Source organism: Lemur catta, chromosome 5, assembly GCF_020740605.2.
Source record: "Lemur catta isolate mLemCat1 chromosome 5, mLemCat1.pri, whole genome shotgun sequence".
Lineage (NCBI taxonomy): Eukaryota > Metazoa > Chordata > Mammalia > Primates > Lemuridae > Lemur > Lemur catta.
In genome coordinates this window covers 30,113,224-30,141,198 of record NC_059132.1, presented here as the reverse complement: position 1 = coordinate 30,141,198, position 27,975 = coordinate 30,113,224, and the positions used below count along the sequence as shown (strand labels likewise).

Sequence of the window (27,975 nt, the reverse complement as noted above, 5' to 3'; positions counted from 1 at the left end):
CCCACCTGTCTGGGCTCATCTCTCAGCACTGCCGTCCCACCAGCTCTGGCTCTACTTGCTAGCCCCTACCATCCTTACACGTGCCATGTCCTCTGCCCGCCATGCCCGTGTCCCTTCTCTGCCCAGGGAACTCCCACTCATCCTTCAAGGCTCAACTTGAATGTCTCCTCCTCTGGGAAGCTCTCCCTCCCCTGCACACTCCAGGAGCATTTCCCAAAGCTTGTTTACTGGGCTGAATCTGACCTGGCTGAGCTCCTTAAGGACAGAGCCCCAGCCCTATTTATTTTCAGTCCTTAGGGTGTGGCTCAGGGAATGTGAGAAGGTGGAAGAAGGGAGGGAGGGAGAAAAGGAGGAAGGAAGGAAGCAGAAGGAAGAAAAACAGGCAGGAAAGAAGAAAGGAAGGAAGAAAAAGATAAGTCAAGCGAAGATACTGAGAGACAACTCATCCATCCGTCCATCCATCCATTCAATGAATGTCTATTGCATTCCTCTCAGGCACCGTACTAGGCACTAAGGATAAAACAGTTAACAAGCTGAAGCCACCCTCGGCTGACCCTCGGCATTTCCAGGTGACTTTGGTGTGTGCATATGTGAGTGCGTGTGTACACTTGAGAGCCTTTCTGTCTGCAAGGGCCGACTGCCGGGGCACCTGTCTTCCCCAGGGCCTGGTGCTTTTAGCGTCTGGCCCCAGCTCCTATTGCAGCCTGAAATTAGGCTGTGACCCACGACAGGGCAGGAATGATTCTCGTCAGCTGAAGCCAGAGCTGGCTGCAGGGCACACCCTGCTTGCTGAGCGCCGACTGCTGACCGTCGACACGGGCACCACGCAGCTCGCAGCTTCCCGACAGGGGTGTTAATCTTGAGGGTCTGACATTCCCTCCTGCCCACTGCGGTGCCATCCTCTCAGGTACCAGGATCGTAGGGGAGCGCGGGGAACCGTGGGGAGCGGGCAGAGGGGATGAGCCGATTCCCAGAGTACCTTTCCCCGGCAGAGGAAGGGCCCTGCAGAGGGCCTGGGGAGTCTGGGGCCCCGTGGAAGCCTGGATCCTGGATTGGGAGGAGAGGAACTCTAAGCTCTAGGTTACCCGACATTAAATGGGGAGGGGGTGGCTAGGATCGGAGGTGGGGGTGAGGTAATGGCTCTGCTCAGGACTTCAGGATCCTTTAGGCAGTAGAGGGAAGCAACAAAGAAGCAAATTCCCAGCATCTGTGAATTTCTGTAAGGGGAGTTTTTATCGAGAAACAGATCTGTGGACTGTGGAATCCTAAACGGTCACAGAGCATTCCCAATCACCTCGTGACCCTCACCCCAAATGCATGCAGACACATTCATGTTTGCATACAGTTTTAGGGGAGTTGTAGATGCCTTGAAGCCCATCCATGGATCCCTTTGATTTAGAGGGGGAAACTGAGGCACAGAGCTGGAGAGCTACATGTTCATAGTTACAGAGGAAGTCGGGGATACGCGTTGGAATCCATGTCGCCCAGCTCAGTGCCCACCGGGCCAGGGCCCCTTGTGGAACAGACAGAGGCAGGTCATTTTCTAAAGGAAGGAGCACAAGAAACCCACAGCAAAGGGGAGGGGCTCTGGGGGGGGCGTAGTAAACCAGGCCTCAAGGGCTCTGCCTGTTCTCCTGGGAGCAAGTTAGGGAACCTGGATTTGGGGCCTGCAGGGGTTCTCTGGGGCTCTGGACCGCATTTTATTTGTAACTCTCTTCCAAGATTCCTGGAAAGTGCTATGAGATACCAACGGGGGAGGAGGGAGAGAAGGGGTGAGGGAGAAGAGAGCACCGTGGATGGCAGCCCAGGGATGGGGAGACAGGGAGGACGGGCGGTGGTTCTCTCCACTTTGCTGGGCCAGCCTCTGCCCTCGAGCCTCAGGGCCAAGCACCAGGGACGGGAGGGGAGCCCCCACCTTGCAGACCCCAGGGGAGCTACAGACCCACCCAAGCTCCCTTGCCCCAACCTCTCTCAGGTCCTGACTAGTGCTCTCCTGGATCAGCAGATGACAGTGGAGGCTGAGACCCCTGCCTCCCCCACCCCAGATGTCCCAGGCACCTGCTCACCTCTGATCAGGGTGCCAGGCCTGGGGAAAGCCCTAGAAACCAGCCCAGAAGACAGTGTGCTTCCCTAGCAACGCAGAAATCGATTTGTGCAACCTTGAGCGCCTTCCTGTCGCTCCCCAGGCCCCAGCCTCCTCTGTACGGAGACCCCAGAGGCCCATCCAATTCAGATATCCCTTGCTTGTGACGTTGGGGTGGGCCAAGACCAGTCAGGGCTGGGGCAGTGGAACAGGGATGTGGAGGAGGTCTGGGGAGGTGGAAGCAGCCTGGTTCATCAGTGTGAATCTCTCCTCCACAGGATGATCCCCAAGGACCAGAAGGGGCCAGTGATGGCTGCCATGGGGGACCTTGCTGGACCAGGTAAGGTGGGCCCAGCCCAGTGCTGTCCTCAGACTCCAACCTTTCTCGGTCCCAGACTGGCGTCCACTCTGGCCTGCTGGCCCCAGGCCTGGGCAGACACATGTGAGTTCCAAGCCAGCGTGAGGGAGAGCCTGTGGAATCTACCGCCTGGGCTTGGAAGCTTCCTAAGACATTGGGAGGGGCCTTGCCCTTGTGTCCACAGACCCCGGAGCTGCGGTTGAGTGCCCCAGCCTGGGCCCTGTCCCTGTCCCTGTCCTCAGCCAAGGCTTTACCTCAGCCCTGAATTGAGCTCTGAGGGCCCTGGTCCCAGGTTCTGCCCTGCCTGTGGCCCAAGCTCCCCACACACTCGTCCTCGCTTATTGGGACTCTGAGCCTCCCCAAGGCCTTGGGACGGCCCAGGTGGCCCAGCCCCAGGGAGTGGGTCAGGGTGAAAGAGCAGGCTGCCCTAGTGGACTCAAACCATTTTACTTAATGGCCAACTGATCTAATGAACAAGTCATCCAAAATTCATGGTTATCAACTTCATAAAATCTCTTGGTGTAATTTTAGAGTCTGTTCATTTGGTCTACTTTAGAGCATTTCAAATATTTTAAACATTAATTCAATTAAGTCAGGGCTCTCAAACTTTCGTGTGAGTCATAGTGACTTGGTGTTGATTAAAAATACAGATTCCTGGCATCTACCCCAGGGATCCTGACTCAGTGCACCTGGGATAGGGCCTGTCCCTTCGCCATTTAGACAAGTACTAAGGTGACGCGAGTGCGGGTGGACAGTGAGCAGCTCAGATAAACACTGGGCCGAGAGCCCTTCTGCAGTGCGACTCCTTTAGAGTCCTAAGGAGTTGATCATGTTGTATAACTTTATATGTGAGTCCTCCTTTTAACTTATTTTGTGTGTTCTTGCCTCTTTTTGCTGTTGTCAAGTTTCTTTTTCCCCCCATGATTTTGCGTGCTTAAATATGAAAATTTTGTGAGTATTGATGTTCCAACTGGAAGAGTCAGGCGATGTGTTCTCTTTTCTCTAGTCTAAGTAACTAATTAATTACAGACCCTCAAATATTGACGCACAACAGCTCTGTATGTTAGATGTCAGTGCCCCCATTTGGAAATGAGAAGGCTGCGGCTCAGGGGGGTCACATCTGGCAGGTAGCAGAGCTGCGACGTCACTCTGGGTCTCTTTGCCTCCAGAGCTGTTTCTTCACTATGTGGTTATATGATAATATAATACAATATTCATACATAAGTTTTTAACAATATTCATTTGCCATTGACTTGGTGTAAATAAAAAAAATGAAAGTCAGACAAAACAGACATGAATGACTTTGAAAGTGGAAGTTCCTCCTGATGGAACCGTCTGGAGAGAACCACTGTTAACATATTTGTGTAAATTCCTCTTCTGTTCTCATCTATATATTTATATAAACGCATGTACATGTGGACTAAATACTATCTGCTGTGCTCTTCAGCTTGGTTTTTTTTTTGCATTTAGCTGCATACCATCCTAATATGACTTATCTCACAGCCTCCCTCCCTGCTGCTCCCTGCATGTCATATATATTTAATGACCCCAAATGGTGGCCATGACGCTTGTCTTAGGTGGGATGCTTAGGGTGGTGCGCAGTGAGTCTTGTGCGAGTGACTTTTGAAGGGAGTGCTCTCAGGAGAAGGGAAGTAGGGACCGCAGCTTAGGGTGGGGCAATCGCTGAGCAGGGCTGTGGGCTCATCGCAGTCCAGGTTCAGCCTGAAACTGTCGGGGGCTCTCGAGCACGAATTGCTCCACAGAATTCAACCCACCTGCGGCAGCTTCCCTTCCACTGGGCTGTTCTCTGCAAAAGGCGGCCATGGGAACCATTAGCTGCTAATAAAAGGCCACTGGGCAGTATCCACCACAAGACTGATTTCCAGTTTTCACTATTTTAAACCCCACTGCAATAAACATCGTTGTACATACACCTTTGGACATATTTGTTCAACTTTTTCCCCAAGAATAAATTCCTCAAAATAGAATTACTTAGTCAAATACGTTTTATCTTTTTCTTTTTTTTAATATTGCACTCAACTTACCTGCATAGTATCTGAGACTATAATGCTGGGGGCCCTTTATTATGTATTTAGGTATAAATATCCTTTCGCATTTTGAAATAGGTGGTACTCCTTCTTGTTAAAAACACTAACAACAGAACAATGTAAACAATTTCCAGCCCCCCCTCCTTCCTATGTCCCATAAATAGTCACTGCTAATATTTGGCAGGTCTCCTTGGAGAGTTTTCAATGCATGCACAAACGTATACCAATTTTTTAATATATAAATGGGATCTTAGAATACATATTCTTCTGAAACTTACTTTTCTCCCCAATTAACCTAAAGTGGATTTCTTTGTGATCTTGGCATGTACCTCTTTATATATTTGGTGAAAGAATTAAAAAACCCAACCTCCTATTTTGAACAGCAGTTCAGGATTCCATGAATGGAATGATTCATGGCACCTGAACGACCTTCAGTGCTGCCTGGCAGCCCTGTCCATCTCCCTAGTCCGTTCGCCCTCCCCTACTACTACTCTCTTAGATGACTTTGGCCAGCCCCTCCTCTCCCCTCAAACCTCCAATACTCCTCGCACGTCCTCGTTTTCAGCTAATGACTTTGCTGCTTATTTCCCTGAGAAAAATGGAATAACTAGAAGAGAATTTCTGCAAGACCCTCCACCACGTCTGTCTGCCTCCCTGCACCTGTGCCTGTGTTTGCGATTTTCCTTCTTGATACGGTGGATGAACGCTCCTCACGTCTGTCTGGTGCCAACCCCTTCTGGCTGGGCATGGTCCACCCTACCTCCTGTCGCTCATGCTCAAGGACACTCCTTCAGCAATTCTCCTTGTCAAATGTTCCCATCAGCTAGCACACATGCTGTTGTTTCTCCCTCTTTCCAAACAAACAAACAACCCCCTCTTAAGTCCATAGCTGCCTCCAGCTACAGTCCTTTAAAGCAGGGGTCCCCAACCTATGGTGAGTTGTATAATTATTTCATCATATATTACAATGTAATAATAATAGAAATAAAATGCACAGTACATGGAATGTGTCCGAATCGTCCCGAAACCATTCCCCCAACCCCGGTCCGTGGAAAAATTGTCTTCCATGAAACTGGTCCCTGGTGCCAAAAAGGTTGGGGACCACTGCTTTAAAGCACAACTCTTGCAAGCAGTTGTTTATATTTTTCTTCCCATTTTCTCTTTCTCTCTTTTTAACATTTTATTATGTCAATTTCCAAACATACACAAAGTAGAGAGTACAAATCCCCACAGCCCCTTCCTTGTTCCTAAATTCCAAGGCGAATACCAAAGAGCATGTCATTTCATCCCCCAAAATCTTCAGAATGCATCAACAATAAATAATAAAAAGGACATTTCCTTACATGCTACAAAGATATTAGCACACTGAACAAAATTAGCAGTAATGATTTAATACCATTTAATAAGCAGTCCCGTATTCAACTTTCTCCAATTTTCTAGTTTCAGGATCCAAACAAGGGCCACAGTTTTTATTTGGTTGCCATGGCTCTTAAATCTCCTTTCATCTAAAACAACCCCTCCTCCCCCTTTTTTCCATGTCATTTACTTGTTTGAAACACCAGGCCAGTTGTCCTTAGAATGTCTTGCATCCTGGATCAAGCTCATTGCTTCCTCGCCGTGTGGCTAAACTTGTTCCTCTGTCCATTTTCTGTTGAACCCTCTCCAATCAGGCTTTCACACCCCAACACTCCCTGGAAACCGCTTTACTAAAGATTACCAATGAGCCCATGTTACTAAATAGAATAGGCGACTTTCAGCGCTCATCTTACTGCACATATCAACAGCGTTTGACTCCCTTGGTCTCTCCATCGTCCCCGAAATGCTTTCATCATTCGTTCCCAGGACAGCGTCCTCTTCAGTGTCCTTCTACCTCACTGGCTGCTCCTTCCCAGGTTCTAGGCCTGGATCTTCTAAATGTCGGAGGCTGCAGGGCTCAGGCTGTGGCTGTCTTCATCTCCTCTCATTTCTTCAAGTCTCATCCAGCCTCCCAGTTTAAATACCATTACGCAGCTGGAACAGGAACCTCGGCGTATCTGATTTTAGCGATGGGCAACGCAGGCTGTGCTGCCCACACAGAGCTCTCTCCTGCCACGGTCCTCACCATTCTGCCCCTCCCATCCTCCAAAAGGCTTCGCTTGGTGGTCAAATGTAAAAGCGTGCGTTCTGCTGCGGAGGAAGCACAAAGGATAGGGGTGGGTTCCAAGCTACTAAGGACAGTCTTCAACTCTGGAGATCCTCTCAACAGCTGTAAGGACTAGTCCTAACTATGAGATAAGAATTCAATGTAATGTTTTTCATTGAAAAACAACAACAACAGCAAATTCCATTTATAAGCTCCTGATGCCCAAATTTTTATCTCCAGGTCAGTTTTCTCTCCTGACTGTCAGATGTGCACATCCAGCCCCCTCAGCCTCCCCACCTGGGTGTGTCCAAGGCTTCTCAAACTTAACATGCCCAATCTGGGAGACAAGGAGGAGAGTTCGAATAAGGACTGGACATTGGATAAAACAAAAATGTGTTCACTTGGACAAGTGAAGATCTTTAAGTACTATTAATAAAAACTAGCTACAAAGCATGTATGCTACGATTTCATTTTGGTTAAAAACTCATATGTGAATATATAGTCATTGAAAAAGATACAGAAGTACATACACTAAGGCATTAACAGTGGTGATCTCTGGGTGAGAAATAATTGTATTTTTCTCTTTTCTTTCCATCTGTATTTTCTGACTTTCCTCAATGCACATATATGCTGCTTTTTATAATAATAAAGACTATTTTAAAACTAAAAGAACAGATCTACAACTGAACTCCCGATCTTTCCCCAAACTTGCTCCTCCCTCGGGCTTCGTCTCAGTGAGTGGCTGCTCCATCCTTCCAGAGGCTCAGGCCAGACGCCTTGCAGTCACCCCCTACTCCTCTCTCTCGTACCCCATTCTCATGGATTAGCTTTAAAGATATCTCGAATCTGATCATTTCTCACTACCTCCACCACTAAGGGCAAAGAGCTGCACAGGAATTCATGAAATAAATGCAAATTGCCAAAGAACTTCTGAAACAGGGCGCGATTTCATTGAGTATCAAACACATGCAAGTTCAACTCTGAGGTGTCATTTTTGCTCATCAGATGGGCAAATATTCCAAAACATGGTGACACCCAGCATCGACAAGTGTGGGGAGAAAGTGCATAAGGCATTCTTACACACAGCGTGGGACGCTGTGATGAGGTGCCTCGGGGTTTGGGTGGTGAGAGCTCGCTCTGGCCTCTCCCGGCAGTGCCCTCACTGGACCTGGGCAAGAAGCTGAGCGTGCCCCAGGACCTGATGATAGAGGAGCTGTCACTGCGCAACAACCGAGGGTCCCTCCTCTTCCAGAAGAGGCAGCGCCGTGTGCAAAAGTTCACGTTTGAGTTGGCGGAAAGTCAGCGGGCGGTGAGTAAGCCTCCATCGTCCTCCTGGGGAAACTGAGGCCCAGAGAGAGCCATTGGCTAGCCTAAAGCCGAACAGCGAGCCAGGCTGAAGACTGTGATGTTTCCGGCAGACTGAGCCCCTGCTTTGCTGTGTGAAGGGACTCTGGCACCCACAAACCAAGCTGAAGACTAGTCATGTACTCTGGGCTAAATCCGCAGCAGGCAGGATCTAGTTCAGACTTGAGCTTTTTCTAAGACAGAAAATGAATGCCTTTTTTTCTTCTTTCTACTGGAAGAAGGAAAAGCCATGGAAAAATCTTCTAGTAGAGAAAGCAGCAAGAATGGTTTTCCCCAGGCTTCAGAAAGGCAGCGGGCAGCTTCGGGTACTTCCAGGGAAGTCTGGAGTATTCCGTTCATACCCCACTCAATTTCTGGGCTAGACAGCAGGTGACAGAGAGTGATGAGGCAGAAGAATAAAGATGGCAAAACACCCACCTTTGCTATGTGCCTGACACTGCTAGCTAACCACCTTACACCTGTGGTCTCATTAACGCTGGTAGAACCCTACGAGGTAGATATCATCATCATCATCATCATACAGAGAAAGAAACTGAGGCTCAGGGAAGTTAAGTATCTTGCCCAGACTCAATATTATCATACAAAAGCAATGAGCGTATATAGAGTATTTCTCTGTCCCACACATTGGGCGTAACGCTGTAAACTATTAACGCATCCTTCCAACATCCCTTGGAGGTGGGCGCTAGGATTTTGTCTTTCCCCTTTTTTGGTGGAGGGAGAGCCCTGGCCCCCTGATCCTCCCTGCGGTTTACTTGCCCCCTCCCCCCAGATGCTGGCTGGAAGCGCCAAGGGGAAGGTGACCCGAGCAGCGGCGCCGGAGGCTGGGACGGTGAGCGCGGAGCAGACCCCACCGGAGGGGAGGCGCGGGAGAAGGGGCGGGCGGCTCAAGGGCGGCCACCCGCGGCCTCTGAGCGCCCGCCCCTGTGCCCAGGTTGCCGATGGCCCCGAGGGCCAGAACTACCGCTCGGAGCTCCACATCTTGCCGGCCTCGTCCGGGGGTCCCCAGGACGCCCACTTTGCAGCTGCCCCCGCGGAGCGCGCCCGCAGCCCCAGCGCGCTGGCGCCGGGTGAGTGGCCTCCCGGGCCTGGGGCCCAGGGCTGGGGGCTGGGGCGGGGGTCGGGCCAGGAAGAGCTCTCGGAGAGCGGCGGGTCCACCACCGCTTGCCCAGCACGCGCGCACACACGCACACACACACCCCCCGCTTCACAGAGCCACACACCAGCCCGAGGTCACGCAGCGAGTCCGAGTCCGAGCCAAGACTGAACCCGCGCCCCGGACTCGCGGGTCCCTTGCTCCAGTCCTCCTTGTTTCCTGGGATGGGGAAGGGTCCCCCTTGCTGGAGCGACTTTGGCATCCCGTCCCCCTACTCCTCTTGCCTAACCCCGATGTTCCCTCCCCAACCACGTCCGCGGGGTGGGGGTGGGAGAGGGGCTGAGCGGGACACCGCAGGGGCACCCCGGTCCGCCCGCCCCCAGCGCCCGCCGTCCCGCCCCCAGGCTACGCTGAGCCCCTGAAAGGCGTCCCGCCGGAGAAGTTCAACCACACCGCCATCCCCAAGGGCTACCGCTGCCCGTGGCAGGAGTTCATCAGCTACCGGGACTACCTGAGCAACGGCCCAAGTCACACCCCCAGCCCCGCGGACTACCGAAATTTCAACAAGTAAGGCAGGGCGGGCAGCTGGGAGAGAGGCCGGGAGGGCTCGGGCAGCCAGCCGCAGCCACCGCAGCAGCCCGGGTGCATTCCCGAGCACTGTGTGGGTGCCAGGCTCCATCCTGAGCGCCTCCTATACATTTATTGAGCTCTTGCTAGAACAGTGCCTCAGCACCTAGTAGGTGCTCAATAAATGTAGGAGGAATGAACGGTGAATGCACCACGATAGTGTAGGGCAGGCACTACGGCTTTCCTCTTCTGCAGATAAGAGATGAACACCTGCCCAAAGTCACAGGACAAGGAAGCAGCAGTAGGGCTGGAGTCAAGTCTGGGTTTGTCTGACCCCAGAACCCGGTGTCCTGTAACTGCTGTGTGCCACCTCTTTGATGGACATCTAGGTTTGCGTCCTTCCCTGAGGGGTCTCCAAATCTTACCAGTTCCAAGCCAGCCCGGCCTTTTCTTACTTTCACCAATGGTCTAGAAGATGGCTTTGCGGCTGCCCCAAAGCAAGGAGAGCCAGCAAGACACTGGACGCCAGAAGGGAGGGCCACAGAGAAGACGCTTAGGCTGGTTTAGCGCGTGGGGCCTCCACCTGCAGGCCTAGCTGTGTGACCTTGGGCAAGTGACTTAACCTCTCTGAACCCTCACTGCTCCACCTGTAAAAAGAGGCTTTTATGGTAACGACTTTATAAGATTGCTGTGGAGATGACATGAGGAGCCATAGGCCATTTCTGGGAAGTATAAGCTGTCAATAAACAGTAGCTTTTGTTATTATTTACAGGCTGAAACGATAATTAGAAAAGCTAACAGAGGAGAAGGTGAAAGGGATAAATTTAACATTCTGCACTGGGGGCCCCCAAACAAACCCTGGGAGCGAAGACGGGAGCTTGGCGCTGGGGGATACGTTTCAGTGGCAGTTGGCTTCCTCCGTCTGATGCTATTTCTGAGTGCGCTCCTCTGGCGGGGCTGCTTTAAGGCAGGAAAGGGGGAGTCCACAGAGAGGAGGCCACGGTCCAGCTCCTCTGGCACCTGCTCAGACCACACGTGGAGACCGTGTCTGTGTAATGGAGACAGATGGGTGGGTGCCAGGGCCCAGGCCTTCTGGGGAAGGGCCGAAGGCACTGGGGGTGATGGGCCTTGCGGAGAGGTGGCTCAAGAGAGATGTAACTGCCCTCGCACGGCTGAATACCAGGGAGGCCCAGTAGGCACCGTGTGAGCCACAAGCCCCTGGCAGACATCCTGGAGGCCCCGCCAGGCAGGACTGCCCTGTCTCCTCCGGGCCCTCGGAGCCTGCCCGCCCAGCAGACATTCAGTCCTGGCAGGCAGCTGCAGGCTGGCTGAGTCAGGTTGTATCTCCCGCCCTCGTGCCTTAGACGTGACAGGCTGAGGCACACTCCCACCAGCAGAAGGAGGGCCTTAGGGAGCCCTGAGCTCTTCTGGGGCAGAAAGAGCAACTGAGGCATAGAGAAGAGAAACAGCAGTTTTGGTAGCCAAGCTGCGCTCGGAATGCAGGGCTTCGGGATCCCAGTCAAGGGCCTGACTGGGAGGCCTGCTTGGCTTGGCCACCGCCCAGCCTGTTCCCGCGAGGCCTGGCTGTTGCCGCCACAGCTGGGGTGGTCCAGGCAGAAATGGTTTCCTGGCCGGAGCCCAGGCAGGCCCTGGCGCAAGCTTTGCCTTTCCACCCCAGAGGCGAGCACTCTCTTCTTCCGACTGGTCCCAGGCTGCAGGAAAAATCCAATGCAAGCAATGCTTTCATTTTTCTTACAGTTAAGAAATAGTATGAAAATCACATACATAGATTCTTTTTTTAAAAAAATTAGGCCAATACAAATGAAGGTGGGGCCCCTTGGTTTCCCATCCTTCAATCCCGATTGCCTTCCCAAAGGTAGCACTGTTTCAAGTTGGCCTGTGTGTTTTTAGAACATTTTGTACTGGCAGCTGCATGCCTATAGGCTGCGGTCCCCCATCCCGGGGCCACAGCCCAGTACCCGTCCGTGGCCTGTTAGGAAACTGGCGGTGTGTCACCACCCGAGCTCTGCACCACCTCCCCTACCCACGATAGCCCACCCCTCTGCCCTCGGTCAGTGGAAAAATTGTCTTCCATGAAACCAGTCTCTGGTGCCAAAAAGGTTGGGGACTGCTGCCTGTAGGTGATAGGGCACTGGGGTGTGTGTGTGTGTATTTGTTTTTTTTTTTCTTGGAGACAGGATCTTACTCTGTCCCCGGGCTACAGTGCAGTGGTGTCATTGTAGCTCACTGCAGCCTCAAACTCCTGGCTTCAGTGATCCTCCTGCCTCAGCCTCCCAAGGTAGCAGCAGTAATTTACAGTGTACCCTCTGACCAGAAGCACAGGAATGAAACTTTCCCCCCTCCACCTCACCACCTTTGCCCCATTATCAAACTGTTTCCCTGTGCCAGTCCCGTGGGGGGGATGTCTGTTGTTCTAAGGGGAGGTGAGGAGAGGAAGGAAAACGCTATGTCCAAATCTACTCCCTTCTGGAGCTTCCTTGGGGGAGCCCAGAGTTTTGGCTAGGACAAGCCAATTCTAACTCTGAAAGTGTCAACAGGCCATCCCCACTAGGGGCAGACTTGGGAATGGGCAGAGCTGGAGAAACCTGGTAAAGATGGTACAAAACCTTGCTGTAGAGATGGGGAAACTGAGGCCCAGAGAGAGGCAGGGAGGGGCCCACACAAGGTGATCTGCATGTCAGTGTTCTGCCATCCCTCTCCCGCACAGCCTACCTCTCCTGCTGCTCTTTCCCCAGGACCCCGGTGCCGTTCGGAGGACCGTTTGTGGGGGACACCGTTCCCAGGGCAGGCACCCCCTTCGTCCCAGAGCTCCTCAGTGGCTTGGAACTCCTCCGCCTCAGACCCAGCTTCAACAGAGTGGCCCAGGGCTGGGTCCGCAACCTCCCGGAGTCTGAGGAGCTGTAGGCCCAGCCTGAATCTTCAGTTCCCCAGTCTCAGGGTTCTGGTAACATCTGGATCCAACTTGTGGACAGTACTTCACAGGTTATGAAGGGCCTTGGCTCTCCAAACCTTGTTGCAAATGGCCTCAGAGGTCACAAAGTTGAGTAGTGCCCCCAAAGTGAGTGTGCTTTGAAATTACTTGGGAAAGTTTTTCGTAATACAGATTCTGACCTGCCCCAGACTTGCAGTCCCTATTAATGGCAGTGCCCCAGGTGATTCCAGTGTAACTTGCCCGTGGTTTGTGTCTTTAGGAATCCCGCAGCTTACACTCCCCCAGCGACAGGGTGCTCACTGGCAGCCCATCTTTACGTGAATAACTCTGATGGTTAGAAGGATATTCTATTATTAGACCTCTAAGATGCAGTTGGTCTTCATCTATTCATGCTCTAAACATTTACTAAGCACTGATTTGTGCTAGACACTGTGCCAGGCCCAGGCCCCGAGGAAGCAAAGATAGTAGGGAAGACAGATTTATAAAGCAGTGAGTCATCTTAGTCTCCCGAAAGCTTGCTAATTGACAACTGAGGAGCACAGTGCCATGGGGCAGAGGAAGGGGTCCCTAACTCTAGGTGTGGGGTAGGGTTCCAGCAACTTCCCAGAGGATTTGAGCAGGACCTTGGAGGAGGAGTGAGTCCATTAGGAGAAGAGGGTGCAGTGGGGAGAGCATTCCTGGAGAGTGGACCGGTACGTGCAAAGGTGTGGGATTGAGCACGGGCATGGGGTGCGCTGGAGAAGGGAGAAGGCTGTGTTAGAGGAGTCGGTGAGGGTCAGAGTGAGCAGGTTTTACTAAGGAAATGGAGGTTTTAGTGATGCGTCTTGCTGGTTCCTGTGTGGGGCACAGATTGGAGAAGAGTAATGCCAGAGGCCGAACATCTGCAAGGGATGAGGCCATGGGGCTGGACAGAGGGGCCACCCACCAGGCACTTACAGGACAGGTGCAAAGGGGGGCCCTTATTAAGACTTCTTTCCACCCTCCATTCTGAGCAGGCCCCTTAGTTCCAGTGATGATGGTGATGACGATGGTGGTGGTGGTGACAGCTGCTTTCTATTTAGTGCCTCAGTGGCTGGGCTGGTAGTAGGTTCTCTACATATCTTATTTCTAATTCTCAGTGCCACCTTGAGAGAAAGCGATTTTACAGACGTGGATATCCAGGCTCAAGAGGGAGAAGTGACCTGTCCAGGGGTAGGGTCAAAACGGGACTGTGTCTGACTCCAGCGGCTGTCTCTTCACTGCCCTGGGTGGTCAGGCCACGCCCACTCACTCTGGAGCCGCCTGGTGCCCTGCCTTGGGGTTTAGAAGTCAGGCGCTGGATGGGAAGGGTTGTGACTCTGCCGCTGCCACATGGGCTGGAGCGAGTCATTGCTCGTCTCTGGGCCACCATTTCTCCATTTGTGAGATGAAGGCAAGTCTGGAGTCTCCTTTGTAGGGTTGTTGGGAGCACAATGCAGGGCGCATTCACGCTAAGGGCTCAGTCCATGTTAGGTTTCATGCAGCTGCTGCTCTGGGCTGGAAAAGATGTTTTTGCCTCGGGCGGAGCTTGAGAAGCAGGCTGCTGGGGTGTCACTGGGGGCTGGGACAGCTGAAGCCTGCAGGAGAGCCTGTGGCCGCCGTGGGGCTCCCTGTGGGCGTGAATCGCCTCTTTCCCCCTTGCCTCCCTCTGTCTCCTCCCTGATTTGCTCTCGGGGAGACCAGGAAGTCCCAGCCGGTCCTGCTCCCCAGGGTGGGTGGCCTAGCGGTTGCCTTTTCCTTTTGTTCTGAAGTTTCACGCCCCTTCTGGGTCCCAAGAGACCAGCAGCCTGACTCTTAGAATTGCTGCTATCCATGTGTTCTCCTGAATTTGGGGGCTGCCTTTAAAGCCCCTTTGGGCTTTCCATGAGCTGGAGACCAACATTAAAGTGTCTGAAGAGGGGAAGAGAGGACCCGGCCTGCCTTGGGTTGTCTGCTGTGCTCTGGGAGGAAACTGCGGCTGCCAGGTGCGGACGGGAGCCTGGAGGGGACACTGCTGCACCCAAAGCGGATCCTTCTTTCTTTCTTCTTCTGATGTGACTTTTGCTGATGTTGTGAAAAAGAAAAAAAAAATGCTTATTGTAAAAATAAAAAGTAACAAACAAGAAATAAAATGTGAAAGTACCTGCCCATATAACCCCTCCCGTGCACATACACACACCTCCCGGCCCTCCTGCGTTCTGCCCCATTCCCACATTCCAGAGGGGAACCTCTGGTGACAGTCGCTCCTTCTAGAATTCTAGGATTATTTGGATAAATATGTATGTGTGTATAGATGCATAGGTATACATGCAATTCATCTTAAAGGAATTATACAATATGTATTATTTTGTATCTTGCTGCTTTATTCACCAACAAATTTGCATCCTGAAAAAGCAAGTCATTAACCTTTTGTGTGGTTTAGGGGCCTAAGAAGTCCTTCCTATAAAACTCTATACTTTCGCCTGTTTTTGTTCTTTCTATAAATTAAATTATACAGTGATACGGAAATGAAAAGGACTAAGAATAGTCAAAATATTGAGAAACCTGACATCAGACATAGCAACGATGAGCATGAATGGACTACAGTTTCATGCAACAGTGTGGGTGCATCTCAGAAACACAGTGGTAAGCAAAGGAAGGCAGATAAACACAAGTATGTCCACTGACTCAAGGAAAGACTTCATATAAAAGTCAGAGTAGAGATAACTTTGGGAAGTGGGAAGGGTTTGTGAAGTGAAGGGCACATAAAATGCTTCTAGGGTAACTGGAAAAATTACTTAAAAAAAAAAAGATGAATTGAGCACTTATTCTATACTTCAATTTTTTATGTTGGTTCATGTGTTTTTAAAAAATCCATAACCAAAGCACAAATATTATAATCTCTTCTCCAAAAAAGAATGCACAGTCATATACTTATATACGTATGCACATGTAGAGATATAAATCACTGGTATAAATCTAGCAGTTATGAAAATGCTACCTATAAGATTCACATCTCATTCACAAATAGGCTGAAAATCCTTTACATGCTCAAAAGTAGGCAAACAAAATAAACACACAAAAGGGTGCAAAAATACTTGGGAGGACCCTACGTTGCTTCACATTTGGTATTAGTAGCAATAAAAGAAAATGTCCAAGTGCTTCTAAATTAATTTTTAAATCTTTTTTTTTTAAAGGCAGATGAAACAAATTCTGCAAAGAAGCTAAAACAGGGTGTCATGTGGGGCGTATCTACCTCAGAAGTACACATTTTAGATAAGTGACTTGAATTCAGCTTCAGGAAAAATGGATTTATGATAAATTTGCCAGTTTCCTTTTAAAATGACTTGTATAAAGATGACTTTAAAATTCTATGCATTTTTTTTAGAGACAGGGTCTTGCTATGTTGCCTAGGCTGAAGTGCAAAAGCTATTCACAGGTACTATCACCACAGCACACTTCCAGCCCCAGAACGCCTTGCCTTAAGCACTCCTCCCGCCTCCGCCTCCCAAGTAGCTGGGACCAATGGCGGGGCGGGCGCATGGCACTGCACTCACCTGGATCTCTTTTTAACGTTCCCATTTATGAACCACTGCATGCCAGGCTCTGTGCTAAGTGCTTTCTGTGCATTATCTTATTTTAACCTCACAATCAACCTTTGAAATATATACTAAGGCAGGCCTGGGCCTTTTTCACCCTCATGGAATGGATGCATACAGAGGTAAAAGTTAAAACAGTCTAAAGCAAGATTTTAAAAATTCCCATTAGTATGTAACTCATTTCTAACTTCCACTGACCTCAAGTTCAGCTTCCAAAGGATTAAGAAAACAGAAATCTAGAAATAGGCCCAAGACATTTGGAAAATTGACCCGTTTTAATTATTTAAAAACAAAAAATACAACACGACATCAAATTTCATTTGCCATCTACAATGCAGTTATAGCGAAACATTCTAAGACACCCCAAACAGAAGCCGGGAATTACAATGAGACGCCGAAGAAGACACATGAAGGTGAATGCTGAAGATCAGAGTTGCAGCCGCGGGTCACAGTCTTCCATTCAAACACACTCCAATACTTTTCATCTCAGTTTGTGAAAGAAAGTGTTTTACAGGAAGTTCTTTAAAATAATTTCATCCCAGGCACCAGGTTTCTTCAATGATACACAGCTCCATGAAATTTGTTTCCAGCTGATTCACAGGAATAAAAAGTAATTTTTATTTTTGTCTTTCGTTTTGCTGGCGTGCAGAAGTAAACCCATCAGTCAGATTCCTTTTAACAAATGAGGAAAAGGAGAGGAAAAAAAAACGATCTGGGCTGTGCTGGTGCTGGTTTCTACTTGTCTTTCTGAGGGTGTGACTTCAAAAGAGTTAAATCACACTTAGGTCACTACAATGATTAGTACTAGTAATCTTTTGTTTTTTTAGATGATGAAAACAAAAATACCCAATGGACATAAAAATGGTCAAAATGCTTTTTACTGCAGGTCAATTTTTCCCCCCCAAAAAGGTACAAAATGAACATATAATTGGGATGGCAACTCCACTGGACATTCCAATTCACTCATCCGCTCATCCCCCATAGAGGTAAGGGGAGCAGGCATTAGGTTTTATTAGTCATGTTTTAGTAGTAATCAGACGTGTTAATGGCAGCTTATTTGAGGTCCGTCGATCCTTTGAATATGTGTAGGAAAGCATGGCTGTTGGTTTCTGCTCACATCCGAACACATTCGGCTACCACGGAAACTACAGGGGAGGAAAAATATATTTATTCCAAGATTTACTGGGATTTTCGAGTGCCCTTTCTTCCATAGAGCCCCCAAGTGGTGAGGATGTGCTAGGGGCTGCTGTGTTTTCCGGCATGAGCCCCCATCCTCTGAGGGTCCTGAGAAGGGTAGTGGATTGGTCCTGGAGCCCTCATGAAAGGAGGCGGTGGTCCCATTGGGTGGAACATGTGTGGTCCAAAACCTGCAGAAGGGAGAGAACAAGTTTGCTAGGCTTGTAGTTCCCTTGACAACCTTTCAAACCTCTGAACCTCTAAGGTCAAAACCACCTACATGTAAATCAAGGTTGACATGGGGCTTAAGCAAACATCAGTTCACAAGACTTGTTCAGGAACATACACCTGTGTTATTTCCTTGGTTTTAGAGTCCTTTCCCCTAAGTCTAAAATCTCCACGGGACTCAAGGTATCTGCTAGGATGTCATTGGAGCCTCTGCTATGTATCAAACATGCCAAATCATACCACACAGGATTGAGTCAGGACTTGGGAGGTGAGGAAGAAATCAGGCTGATGGCAAGACTCTGTCATCATTAACCCCAGTGCCTGACTGGTATCAGAATGGAGGGTGTTCAGAAGCCAGACCCTTCAGAAACCAGTATGGGCTTTCTGCCTCAGCACTGGCTACCTGTGATGGCCTTACTGTTCACACTGTCCCTGACACTCTCTAGAGCAGTGATATACAAAGTGCCAGTCTGCAACCTGTTTATTACTGGCCACTGACAAGATAAAGAGCTTGAGCCAAAAGGTAACTCAATTACACCACCAAGCACATTGCTTAGTTTGTCTGACAGTTTTTTTGTAACAAGACTTTCTTAATAAAGGAAGTAATTCATTGCTTTACATTTAGGCACAAGCTTTGTGTCCTGTGGCAGACAGGTGATAAATACTTTGTGAAATGACACCTGCTCACAGCCCACACTCTGAGCAGCACTGCTCTAGGGCTGCAGCCCCAACTCCTGGGCCGCAGACCAGTGGAGCAGCTGCAAATACCGATTATCATTAGCAGAGAGGTCTGACTGCACAATAAATGTACTATGCTCAAATCACCCCGAAACCACCACCAACACGCCCCAATCTGTGGAAAAACTGCCTTCCATGAAACCAGTGCCTGGTGCCCAAAAGGTTGGGGAGCGCTGCTGTAGGGCACTGGTAAGGATTTAGTTTAGAATAGGGAACGAATTGGTGATAGACCACTGTAATCCAATAACTCCCACTCTGATTACACAATACACTCAGACCTCTAGAAAACAGGCACTTTCCTCTCCTTGGCAGGCCAGGAACAAAATGAAATATCAGAATCCCAACAGATAGCTCTACTTGTAGACTTCCACAGGGCAAACTCAGAGGATTCAGATGTGATAGACATGACGGTGAGGTGTGAGACAGCCCTTTCTCAAGCACTTCTCCGGGCTAAGGAAGAGGGATGTTACCTGGGGGTGGGGGCGGGGCAATACCAGGGGGTGGCGGCAGGGCAATGTTCACCACAGCTGGAGGACCACTTGGGGGTAAGTTGAAGTAGTTGGCAGAGGCTTCTTCTTCCGCTGCAGGAGGAGGAGGAAGAGCTGGAGGAGAGAATATAGCCAACACTTAGAGGGGAAGATAATTGTGCAACATCGTTTCTACCACCTTCAAATCCTCGGAGGTCCTGCTGGGAGAATGGAGCAGCTGTGGGAGCCAGATCTGAGTCCTGTCTCTAAAAGAGCAACATCAAGGCAGACTGAGCTTCTGAAGTCAGCAGGAAGTCTGCACTCACCTCCTGGCAATCCCGGAACGGGCTCTAGCTTGATCCCGGAGTCTGTGGTTCCGTCCTTCTCTTTTTCTTTTCCTCTAGCGGCTTGGGATCTGGGAGACAGATGTGCACACGGGCTGTCAGCACTTTGTCCCAGCTCATCTCACACCTCTGGTTCTCCAGATCCCCAGTCAAATGGAGCTCCTTCACTCCCGCCTCCTCTTCAGCAGGCTCTTGTCCCATAAATGCCACAGTATGCGGTAGGTAAGAGCAAAGATTTTGACACCAGAAAGACCTGGGTTCAAAACTTGCAAAGGACTAGAAGAGGCGACACATCCATGCTTAGTACAGCACTTGGCACACAGGGAGCTCCCCACAAAGGGAAGCACTGCTGTTAGCCATCTCCCCCCGGGTTCCAAGCAAGAAACATGTTCGCCCTTTGCACTGGGCATTTTACCTGTGTCTCTCTTATGCAATCATCACTTTCAAGCTTAAAATAGCTATTCTAGGTTTTATCTTCTCCACTAGGCAGTTAGCCTCTAAGGGAAGAATCTAGGTCTAATTCATTTATAAACCTTCAAGTCTACCTTTCATGCCTTGGCATTATATTAATACTTGGCCTATAATAGCTGGTCACAAAAACATGAACCTTCAAAGAAGCAAACTATTACATGAAACCCCTGAATACATTTTCTTTTTTTTTTGAGACAGAGTCTCACTCTGTTGCCCGGGCTAGAGCGCTGTGGTATCAGCCTAGCTCACAGCAACCTCAAACTCCTGGGCTCAAGCCATCCTCCTGCCTCAGCCTCCAGAGTAGCTGGGACTATAGGCATGTGCCACCATGCCTGGCTAATTTTTCTATTTTTAGTAGAGACAGGGTCTCGCTCTTGCTCAGGGTGGTCTCCAACTCTTGACCTCAAGCGATCGCCTCCCTGAGTGGTAGGATAACAAGCGCGAGTCACCATACCTGGCCTTTGAATACATTTTCAAAGTAGGACTTTCCCAACATCCACAGGAATCAAGTATCAAACAGAGAATGATTTTTTAAAGAGCTCTTTAAAGATCCTATTGATTTAAGCCTGTTTACCAAGAGCTAACTAGTCTCCACAGAGTTTCTTAAACATCTCAATAGAGTTATTTTAAAATAGTCTAATTCTCACCTTCCCCATTTCACATTGAGTCTGCGGCCATTGACAATCAACTTGTTAAAGGACTTCTCAGCAGCCACTTCTGCAGCCTGTCTTGTGGCAAACTGGATGAAAGCACACTGCTGTCTCTGCACAACAGTGATCGTCCGGATCTCTCCAAACTGGTAGAAATGATTTCTGAAGGGATACAGGCAGAGTAAGACGGGAATTAGCAATACAGACATGCCCAGGAGATTGAAAATGGATTAACCCTTTCACTGACTCACCACTAGGCAGGTGGGCCCCACAGCTATCTGCCTAACTACCTACAGGTATTTCCCCCCCGTATCTTGTCCTATGCAGGGTGCTGCTTTTGAGAGAAGGAAAGAAAAATAACGAGCAAATAAAGATTCTCGAACATCTCAGGGTTTTTCCCATATAGGAAAGGGGGCTCCAATAGGTTTCTTAAGGACGCTAAGCCCTATACCCTAGATAAGGGGCTGGTAAACTATAGCTCTCAAGGCCCATGAGCCAAGAATGTTTAAAAAATGTTTTAAAGGCTGTTAAAAAAGAAGAAGAAGGAGAAGAAAATGTGACAGAGACTGTATGTGGCCAACATGCCTAAAATATTCACTATCTAGCCTTTTATGGAAAAAGTCTGCTGACCCCTGGGGACTGTCGAGCTCACTTAGACAGGGTTTCATGGAGACAGGCTAGCAAGGGCAGGTTGTAAACTTACAGGAGTTTCTTCTCCACTTTATCTCTTTGGAAGAGGTAATTTCCACTACTATCTGCCCAGATGTCTCATCTAGCCAAGCATAATACAAGCCAAAAATAATACAAATTTGTCAAATACCAGTCTCTTTAAAAAGCCAACAATTTAAACCATTAGAGTTTTATAATCACAAAGTTCTCCCCTCCCCTACATAATTAATCATACTTGGACATGTGCTGTACTTTAAAAATTCTAATTGGTGATTAGGTCACATAGAATCCCATGTAGTTGTTACCATGTGCAAGGAGGGATAATCATTCTTGATGAACACTGGTACTGGGGCATCACAAAGGACAATTTTATAAAAATTCTAATCAGCATGATACCAACTACAGAGTGGCTAAAGAAAAATGTACTTTGTACAGAATTATCATGCTTGCCTATGTTTGTGCAAATAAATCATTCCAGGGCAGGTAAAAAAGCAAAAAGAACTCTTAAAAATTACACCCACAAACCTTAAATCTGTCTCCGTAATGGTATCACCCAGACCACCAACATATAGTGTGGTGATAGTCTTATCCTCTGGCGGGTCCAGACGTGGCATGGTAGAAGCCCGCTTTAGAAGCTTATCAGCTACAGGGTCATTGATTCCATAATATCGGTCTTTAATGTTCTGATCAGCAAGGGGGTCATCTGGATCTGTAGGCTTCTCATGTCTATGATTCAAGAAAAAGCAATGCACAAAGGTGACACAAAAGGAAAAAATGCTGGTATCTTCTAAAAGTAGCTATATATTAAGAAAAGTCCCAAATACATACCCTGAAATGCCTTTTGAACTAGAAACCACAGCCGCACCAAAATATAATTAAAAACAGAACTAATACCAAGGGATTTACTGTATCACACTAGGACTTCCCAGCCTCCTAAAAGCCATTAGGCCATCTAGGATGTTTAACTTTCCTTATAAAGAAACACTTTTGGCATGATCAACCCCAAAACAAAAGAGGACACATGGTTATCCCTGTCTAGGTCAATGGTTCTTAACATATTTGAGGTCTTGCATTCCACTGAGAATCTGATTAAAGCTATGAACCCAGCCCCAGAAAAAGGGCATATATTATTTTTTTGGGGGTGGAATAGGGTTAACCAATCCCAAATTAAGAACTCCTAATCCAGATGCTTGGCAGTCTTAACTGAAACACACTCACAAACTCTTTAGAAGTCTGGTCTTACTATATACTGAGAGTGAAGCCACTTATACACCATGTCGGTGAGGACTTACTTCTCAGGTAGAAACTGTTAGGGTCAGCATCTATACTATGTGGCATAGCAATTAGTTTCCCAAGGCTCAGCTATAAGTAAAAACTATGATTTAATCAAGCTCTTCTAAATTTAATAGTTCTACAGTATGAGATATACCACACTAGTTGTATGAGCTTTAGATCTTAAAGCAGAAATAGTATAAGCTAGCACCACCCATTTCTTAGAAGACCAATCATCTGAAAGCAAATGCTGAAAATGAGGCTCAGCTCTTACCTGTATGGACACTCCTCTCCTCTCTTGCACTCTCCTTTCACCCAGAAGGAGCAAATGTGGGGCCGATTCCTTTTGTAGTAGGGTGTGGTCCGGGCCAGTTTGAGCAGCATGTCACTGGTAGATGTGGCTTTACCCAGCATGCCAACTGGCCGCGTCCCATCAGAGTTAGAAATCTACATGGGAATGACAAATTCAAAAGATAAATAATATACACTGTGTCAATTCATTAGAGTTTTTATCAAAAAGGTGGCAGCATACCTACCTCTCTCTCCATGTTCTGTGTATAGTACTCTTTGTTGACGTCTGACTTTGGCATGTCATCTTTAAAAGACAATCCTGCATCACGAACCTGGATGGGCAGGCCTAGTAAAAAAAGATGGAAAAAACCCTCAGATATATTTAAAGACATATCCATACTGAATATGCACACAGAACGCATCGTCCTTCCCTTCTCCACTTTCCTACTTGGTACCAGAGACATTATATTTTCATTCAAACTCTTCAGCGCCATCAGGCTAACCAGGCCATACAGATGCTAGGAAATTATCCCAATTCCAGAGCTGTCATGAAATTTGATGAAATGAATGCTTTAGAAAATCTTTTAGATGAACAAACTTTGGTGGTAGTCAGATTTTAACCTGTAAATTAATAAAGTATCTAGTTTTTATTACAACACAACTTATTTAAAATAAATGTAAAAAGTAATTTATTTTTGGGCTGGTCTTACAGATCCTCTGGACAGTCATAGTAAGGGTCATTGTACTCCAGGACCAGGACACCTCCTTAACAAACATATAAATAACATCACGTAATACGCAGCAAGAATTCTAACTAGCAGAGTAACTCTGATGTACTTAACATATATAAACTCATACATTTTACTTTTCCCTTTTATTTTACAGTACAGCAGAAACGGTTGTTGGTAAATTGTTTTTCTCAAAGGAAAAAAAAGTCACCTACAGTTTAAAAAAAAAAAAATCACTCCCAAAAGCAGTTACTCTGAAATAGTCATAACACAATACATTAGTCCTAACAATATAGTTGAGACAAAATTCTAAAGCACAGGCCGGGTGTGCTGGCTCATGCCTGTAATCCTAGCACTCTGGGAGGCCGAGGCGGGAGGATCACTTGAGGTCAGGAGTTCAAGACCAGCGTGAGCAAGAGGGAGACCCTGTCTCTACTAAAAAAATAGAAAGAAATGATTTGGACAGCTAAAAATATATATAGAAAAAAATTAGCCAGGCATGGTGGCACATGCCTGTAGTTCCAGCTACTCGGGAGGCTGAGGCAGAAGGAATGATAAAGCCCAGGAGTTGAGGTTGCTGTGAGCTTGATGCCATGGCACTCTAGCCCGGGCAACAGAGTGAGACTCTGTCTCAAAAAAAAAAACAAAAAAAAAAGTCTAAAGCACAATTAGCCTATGAGCTTTTGATTGGGACTGTGGAAAAAAGCTTTGGATCAAGAAAGATGCCCAAGGCAAATAAACTACCTATCATAGAATCAATGCCTTTTACCTCATCTTGGCTAGAGATGGAGATTTAGGCCAGTTGTGATTAATTCCCAACTTTCCAGTAAGTTCCTATTATTATTCAGAAGGACTCTAGAGTGGTCTAATTACAGTTCCTGAGAAAAGCAGACCACAGCAGACGTTCCAAAGTGGAATCAGAATAAGAGATAGGGTGAGAAATAGGAGACAAGAAGACTGGTTTGTTGTTTAAGGCACCTGCACACTTCCACATCTATTGGACAGGATGAGCATACCATACTCTAGGTCTAACAGGCAGGTCTGACAGACATTCTTCAATTTACTGCAGGTTTGGCATACTTCAGTCTTCTTGAACCGCATGCGGACTCCAGGACACCAGCGAAACACTGTGAATGGCCTGGCACAGATCTGGAACACAAAGCAAGAGCCACTGATTGTTAATGTCCTGATCTGGACAATCAGTCTAGGAGATCTAGAAACAATGGGGGATTCAAGAAAGGATCCCTGAACCCAGGGCTTAGAAGAGCCTTTGGCAATCATCTAGTCTAAACACCACCTGATGTTTCAATCCTATTTTTAGCACCCTTTCCCAGTAGTTAAAAAATTCACATAGTACAGAAGTGAAGTACTGAAAAAGTCACAGTTCCCCTCACCCTAGAGATAAGCGCCATTACTAATCTGAACCTTGATCTTTTGCAGGGGGGGGGGGGAGTGAGGAATGTCATACAATCCTCTGAGAATCTTTTTTTCCCTGAGATAGAGTCTCTCTCTGTTGCCCTGGGTAGAGTGCACTAGCATCATCATAGCTCACTGTAACCTCAAACTCTTGGGCTCAAGTGATTTTCCTGCCTCAGCCTCCTGAGTAGCTGGGTCTACAGGCACGCACTATGACACAGGAATAATTTTTCTATTTTTAGTAAAGACAAGGTCTCTCTCTTGCTCAGGCTGGTCTCAAACTCCTGAGCTCAAGCAATCCTCCCGCTTTGGCCTCCCAGAATGCCAGGATTATAGGCGTGAGCCACCGTGCCCAGCCTCTCTGAGAATTTTATGATAGCTATGACCTTCCTCCTCAGCTAAAATGCTCATGTGCATAGTCACACAACACTTGGTATAAAAATTTATTCGATGCCTTTCCATGGACACCATAAGAATCCCTACATTAGAGGATTCACTTTCTTATTTCCCACACTAAATAGTTACCAGCCGCTGAATGCATCAATGATATATGAAAGTTGTATAGCATTGATTTTTATCAGAGGACCTCAAAACTTAGCAAGCTGAAGGCTAATTTGGTAGAGAAAAGGAAAATAAACGAAATCATTATTCTTTAACAGACATACTTACTTTGCATTCCTTCCCATATTTTTCTTTGGTCTGAAATAGGAAAAAATAGAAAAGAACTAGAGTTACAGAAAGGAAAAATCAGATGCCTGCTCTTTTCCTAAATATAATCCAAGAAATGTACCTGGAGATCTCTGGCATCCTAAAGAGAAAAAACCAAAAAACAAACAAAAACAACCCAACCTTTTTGGGAGCGAGGTGGGGATACAATATACTCTAACAACATACTATGAGTTATAATATCTCATGAGTCTGTGGATCTAATACCAAGTAAATGTCTTTCCATGGCCACAACTCTTAGGTTTATTTCTAGCTCCCAGGTTGGCCCCCAAGAACTAAAATTCTTAATGTTTCACACAGTTTTTAAATCAGGGGGGATACAGCCATGGCCAGCCCATTTTACAAAGTTTAGTCAGCAAGTAAGCACTACAGACTTGCCTTGTGTTGATGCCTTGTATATAGCAAATGTTTTGTTCCCACAAGCTATTCAAACATCTTGAATAATACTAACATATCAATACCTCTGAGATTGATCACAATAATAGAGTCCTAACCCAATTATTATTAACTGCTGCCAATTTTATCCTTATTTATAAGGAAGAGGGTACCTAACACTGAAGAGACATGGTCCACTGGCCAAAAGACATTGGACCAGGAGTCAGGAAACCTACTTTCTAGTCCTGGTTTTTCTCCTACCTTGCTGAGATCCCTGAATTTAAATCCCAGCTCCACCCCTTCCTTACTGTATGAAAAGACATAAACTCTCTCAGCCTCTGGTCAACAGACCTACTTTCTAGGCAAATGCTTAACAAATATTAGCTTCCATCATGCCTCCTACATTACAGAATTGTTGCTGAATTCCTAAGTGAGAGAATAAGCATGACAGTCCTTTGCAAATCGTCCAGCGCTCGGGGTTAGAAAAAGAGCATCATTTCTTCCGCTTGTCTAAGAGAAACACTTCACAGCGTCCGAATACCACAACATTGACAAAACACGAACAATAACTCCCGTTTCACATGCGATCACTTACCATTCGGATATATGGATTTTCTCCAAGACACGTCTGGCACAGAATGGGGAAGTCCTAGTGAAAATGAGAAATGTGACCACCATGCTCCCAGGACCCCGCCACCTCAGTCACACAAGTGGGGGCGGCCGTGGGGGGCGGGGAGCGAGGATGGGGAACAGGACAGGGCAGGAACCTCGGGTCCGGCGCGGCCCGGTCGCGGGAGGGGGCGCTGTCTGCACTTCCGGCAGGCGGCGGGAGAAAAGAAAACCAGCTCGAATAGGCTGAAGGGGGCAAGGATGGAAAGGAGGCTGGTCCCGGCCCCCTGGCTAAGCCCGCTCCCTCCATGCCCGCAGGAGATCGCCCTCCGGCCCCCAGCTCCGGCCCAGCTAGGCCAGGCGCGGGCGCCTCCACCAATGCCTTGGGCCGCGCGGCAGCCCGGGAGCTGCCCGCCCGCTCGGTGCCCGGCGTCGCCGCCCCTCCGTCCCGCTCCAGCAGGCGCACTCACCGCATCCTCCCAGTTCTGCCTGTTGTAGGTGTTGGAACCCAGAGAGGTCGCCATCTTGGGAGCGTCGGGAGGCAGCGGCGGCTTCCGAGTCGGGCGAGGAGACCGCCACAATCCCGGCGAGCCCGAGCCTGGCGCCGGGCCGTCCACGTCTTATTTAGGCGTCTGGCGCCTCTTCCGGGGCGGGGTCTTGCGTCATGACGTCGCCTGCTCCTGCAGTTTCCTTAACAGTTGGGGTCTTGGTACGGTGCGCTTTGATGCTTCTTTTCAGTTTATGCCCAATTGGAAGGAAGGGCCACAAGGACAGTTGATTTACTTAAGAATTAGGCGGAAGGCCGGGCGAGGTGGCTCACGCCTGTAATCCTAGCACTCTGGGAGGCCGAAGCGGGAGGATCGTTTGAGCTCAGGAGTTCAAGACCAGCCTGAGCAAGAGCGAGACCCCATCTCTACTAAAAATAGAAAGAAATTATATGGACAGCTAAAAGTATATATAGAAAAATTAGCCAGGCATGGTGGTGCATGCCTGTAGTCCCAGCTACTCAGGAGGCTGAGGCAGGAGGATCGCTTGAGCCCAGGAGTTTGAGGTTGCTGTGAGCTAGGCTGACGCCACGGCACTCTAGACCCGGCAACAAAGTGAGACTCTGTATGTATGTATAAATAAATAAATAAAGGTTTAGTTGACAAGAGCAGTTTTGACCAAGTGGTAGGAGTGACAGCCTAACTGGAATGGGTTCAGGTGAGAATGAAAGGAGGAACTGGAAGAAAAGGAGTTTTGCTGTAAAAGGAGTAGAAAAATGGGGTGGGAGCTGAGGATGGGTGTGCAGTGAATTTCTTTTTTAAGGTGAGAGAAATGATATCATGGCTGCTGGAAACAGGAAAGGGAAAATTGCATGTGTTATCTGTAAATAGGTAAGAGGATGAGATTGAGTGTTAAGAGGTGGGGCTGCTACTCAGGAGGCTGAGGCAGAAGGATTGCTTAAGGCCAGGAGTTCAAGACCAGCCTGGGCTACATAGCGAGACCCCATTAAAAAAAATTAGCTGGACATGCTGGTGCACCTCTGTAGCCCCAGCTACTTGGGAGGCTGAAGCAGGAGGCTCACTTGAGCCTACGAGTTTGAGGCTACAGTGAGCTATGATTCCATCACTGTACTCCAGCCTGGGTGACAGATCGAGACCTTGTTTCT

General features: G+C 48.2%; 2 protein-coding genes across 2 annotated transcripts; one reads left to right on the top strand and one right to left on the bottom strand.

The window, feature by feature from the left end:
* The first annotated feature begins 411 nt into the window (after positions 1-411).
* MYOZ3 (myozenin 3) lies at positions 412-14,824 on the top strand. The gene is made up of 7 exons (XM_045552699.1): positions 412-569; positions 2,362-2,423; positions 7,766-7,920; positions 8,746-8,805; positions 8,908-9,043; positions 9,474-9,636; positions 12,393-14,824. Exons 2-7 carry the CDS (start codon positions 2,363-2,365, stop codon positions 12,559-12,561), a joined length of 744 nt encoding a protein of 247 aa, XP_045408655.1. The 5' UTR covers positions 412-569; position 2,362; the 3' UTR covers positions 12,562-14,824.
* Positions 14,825-16,420: 1,596 nt separating this feature from the next.
* On the bottom strand, positions 16,421-26,963 carry RBM22 (RNA binding motif protein 22). The gene is made up of 11 exons (XM_045551367.1): positions 26,795-26,963; positions 26,311-26,364; positions 25,284-25,313; positions 24,215-24,347; positions 22,716-22,816; positions 22,454-22,626; positions 21,433-21,633; positions 20,236-20,400; positions 19,100-19,188; positions 18,777-18,908; positions 16,421-17,531 (listed from the first exon to the last, which is right to left on the bottom strand). The coding sequence occupies exons 1-11, from the start codon at positions 26,846-26,848 to the stop codon at positions 17,401-17,403; spliced, it is 1,263 nt and encodes a 420-aa protein (XP_045407323.1). The 5' UTR covers positions 26,849-26,963; the 3' UTR covers positions 16,421-17,400.
* Positions 26,964-27,975: the final 1,012 nt, after the last annotated feature.

Excerpts from the sequence above, each read along its gene's own strand:
- MYOZ3 (XM_045552699.1), top strand. The coding sequence starts at position 2,363 with ATGATCCCCAAGGACCAGAAGGGGCCAGTGATGGCTGCCATGGGGGAC. Across the intron at positions 7,921-8,745 it reads TGGCGGAAAGTCAGCGGGCG|ATGCTGGCTGGAAGCGCCAA; the intron begins GTGAGTAAGCCT and ends CCCTCCCCCCAG. Across the intron at positions 8,806-8,907 it reads CGGCGCCGGAGGCTGGGACG|GTTGCCGATGGCCCCGAGGG; the intron begins GTGAGCGCGGAG and ends CCCTGTGCCCAG.
- RBM22 (XM_045551367.1), bottom strand. The coding sequence starts at position 26,848 with ATGGCGACCTCTCTGGGTTCCAACACCTACAACAGGCAGAACTGGGAG. Across the intron at positions 26,365-26,794 it reads GGCAGAACTGGGAGGATGCG|GACTTCCCCATTCTGTGCCA; the intron begins GTGAGTGCGCCT and ends CATTTTCACTAG. Across the intron at positions 20,401-21,432 it reads ATTACGGAGACAGATTTAAG|AAATCATTTCTACCAGTTTG; the intron begins GTTTGTGGGTGT and ends GTATCCCTTCAG.